The sequence below is a fragment of the Gavialis gangeticus genome, unplaced genomic scaffold (assembly GCF_001723915.1).
Source record: "Gavialis gangeticus isolate Ggan-Ray unplaced genomic scaffold, GavGan_comp1, whole genome shotgun sequence".
NCBI lineage: Eukaryota > Metazoa > Chordata > Crocodylia > Gavialidae > Gavialis > Gavialis gangeticus.
This window is the reverse complement of record NW_017728992.1, coordinates 165434021-165437289: the sequence shown is the minus strand read 5'-3', so window position 1 is coordinate 165437289 and position 3269 is coordinate 165434021. Positions and strand designations below refer to the sequence as shown.

General features: G+C 34.8%; 1 protein-coding gene across 1 annotated transcript in view; it reads right to left on the bottom strand.

Annotated features, from left to right (window-relative positions):
• Positions 1-3269, bottom strand: part of RIMS2 (regulating synaptic membrane exocytosis 2) — a 1108253-nt gene that overhangs the window by 262804 nt on the left and 842180 nt on the right. Inside the window, exon 25 of the mRNA XM_019528053.1 lies at positions 758-793. Within this exon, the coding sequence (XP_019383598.1) occupies positions 758-793 (36 nt within the window). The remainder of the gene's footprint in view (positions 1-757; positions 794-3269) is intronic.

Below are 3269 nucleotides of genomic sequence, written 5' to 3'. Positions count from 1 at the left end.
ATATCCAAGCTTTGCCTGTGTTAAAGGCTGTTTTACTACACAAAAGCTGCTGAAAGTTGGTTTACTTAACTACTTGAAGTTAACTTGGGCACAGGAGACTTTTTGGATAGTGAAGAACCACCGTAACTGGCTTGTTCTTATCCGCTCCCAATCCTGACAGTGTCCCCATGGAAAGGTGGTGTGGCTGGAGTGCCACCACTAAAATTGAGTAGCACCAGAATGTAGTACTGTACCTCATCATAGTTCAGAGGAGTGCTTGGCTCTAACTTGTACTGGGCTAAACTGGTTCACACTGGGCACCAGAATCACTGCTGCAATACAATTAAAAATGTAGCCAATCATTTCCTAGTTTATATTTACATTATTCTTGAATTCACGATGCAACCATTTTAATGAGTTACTCAACTTTTTTATTATTACTTAGGGAAAATTAAATATTTTGTCTTTTTTAAGAGGGTCTAATTAGTGATGAATTTTATTCTAAGTGCAACTCTTCACAGAGTCAGATATATGGAAGAAGGTAAGTCATTCAAATTGGAGTGAAAAATGTGTGACTTTGGCTACTGAAGTCAAACTAAGGTTATTTTTTTCATAAAACCCAAAATGGTTTTGCAGCATCTGTTTTCTAATATGAATACCACATTCCTCAAAATGCACTAATATTTTATACTGACTAAAGGACTCAGACACATTGCGTAATACCATAGCTCAACACAAATGGCATAAAGACCAAGATATTTTGAATAAGCTGCCCTACCTGCATCCCCATTCTCTGGATCTGCTTTCTTTTCTTCTACAAATGAATGAAAGCAACATGTAAACCAAAAAAAAAAAGGGGTGGGGGAATGAAAAAAATGTAATATAAATCATACATTAAAAAAGAAAAATGAATTAAAATCCACCAAATGCCTTTAAATTCTTTTACATTTTTACGTCAACCAACCAATTAAATACTCTACTCAGAGGCATATCCCCTGCATATTACTGTGTACATTTTTGCACCCTTATTACAGGCTTATTGCAGGGAACCCATGAGTACTTGCACACTTTGAGACTCCTTAACAAAATCTATAGAAAAGATAGCAAGACAGGTGTCAGATGCAGTTAGCCTGTCATTCTTTTGAATAGGTTGACACGTAAGGGAAAGCCAAACATTTGATTGTGCTATATTCTTTATGCAATGTATATACAGTATACAGTTAAGTGATTCAAGAAAGAAATTTAAATGTTTTAGGTATAATTTAGTAACTACATTAAACCTTTCTTTGCATAATCGAGTCTTGCAACTCTCTATCGTTCAGCAAGTTTAATAATAGTGATTTATAACTTGCCCTAGAGCTGGAGTACAATGAAAAATAAAAGATACTGGAAGCACTATATAGCCTTTAGTTTGTGCAGATAATTCCTACCGACTTATGTCAACATAGATTATGAATGCATATCAAGGGCTCTATATGGCCTTAGGGAATCTTCTGTCACAAGAAAAAGAAAATGCAGTGAATCCCTATCAAATAATTTGACAGCACACACACTAGATTCTGAAAGCCAGGCGTGATAATTCATATGCAAGCATTTTAAATCAACATGAAATTTTAATTAGAAATACATTTATTCCTCAGCTCTCCCTCTCTCTCTCTCTGTAAGCCAAAATCATATTAATTTAGATAAATGTAAAACCAGTGAAATGTGGAACAAAAAAACCTTACAAGTGACAAAACTAAACTACAGTATGCTAGTTAAATTAAATATCTTTTTTCAAGAATTACTGCTTATTAGAGCATTTTCCATATGCTTGTTTTTTATAACTTACAGTGTACAGGCTGCCTCTCTAGCAAAAGCATAATACACAAAAAATAAATTTGAGGTGATAAACAAATTTTAGTTAATTACAACAGAAAAGGCTAAGTTTCATTTAAGATACAGCTAAAAGAGGCATGGGATACAGGGGCATCAGAGAAAAACAGATTCCTGAAATGCAGGAAGAACACTAGTCTTGACGGATGGGGTGGGACTTTTGGGGACTGAGTTCTTCAAGTCAGTGTGGAGTGCATACGGCAAGCCACATTCTATTGCCCATGTACTAATTTAAGCAAGTCAGTGGATATCAGCGGTTACTAGTACCTAGCCCATATGTTGACATGGAAGGGTTGTTGAGAAAGTTGTGCCAAGATCTTCGGGTAGCCCGTCCTACAACACTTATGGTAGTGGGCATTGTTATTGTAATATTCAGAAAATATTTAGCTATTTTTTGTGCTTTCAAGAATGTTAACATTTTCAGTTATGTCATATTAGATTTCATGAATTATTTCATATAAGTCCATGGCAAAATTATTGCTTCCTCCTAACTGAATAGGTTGACAAACCTTCCATGGGGATATAGGGAACCCTTCGTATTTATTCAATACAAAATCTGTGAGGGGAAGAAACATTTATTATAATATCCTTGATTTCTGGCAAAGAATACTTTAAAATGTTCTAAATTGCTTTCACATAAATATTACAAAGAATTTTCCGTTCTATCTGAAATGGCATCTAATCTAATTCTGCTGTTATTTGTGAGAATACTTTTTTATTAATATGTTTCAGATGCTTTTGAAGGCCATGTTTTTTCAACTACCTAGATAATAGGACTTTTGAATAATGGAGCTTTCCATGGGGGATACGATTATTAAAAAGATGAGCACCTGAACCAGATTAATTTGGTCTACTCTTGCTCACTTTTCCAATAAATTTGTAAAAAATCTCTCTGTGTGAAGTAACAGAACACAGTACCACAGTGTAGGTTGGTGTTAAAATCTTGTTGGTTTGTTATACCTTAAAACTTTAGTTTAAATTATCTGATACTAATTCTAAAAAACTTCAAAAAATACACTGTTTAGATTTTTAAAGAAGAAGTAAACAGCATTGGGGTTCATTGGCCAGTTAGGAAAATGGACAAAATAGAAAGGGAGAGGAAAAGATGGAGGGAGGGAGGGAGACAGATCTTGAGAAACAAAAGTGAGGGATAAGTTCAATATTCTCTTAAGAGTGTTGCTGCCCAACAAAAATTTGAAAATAACAGAAATGACAATGTCTTATCATTAAAAGTTTCCAGAATACTGGATCAGCCTCTCATAAATAAAAACCAGCCAGCTGCAGAATCTCTGACAGCCTGGTCAAGATTTTCAAGTGATCAGTGGTTTTGGGTGCTTCATGCTAAAGGAGACTGAAACTCAAAGACTAGGAACAGACATTACACAAAACCGGTTTAACTGATCAGAAACTGGTTT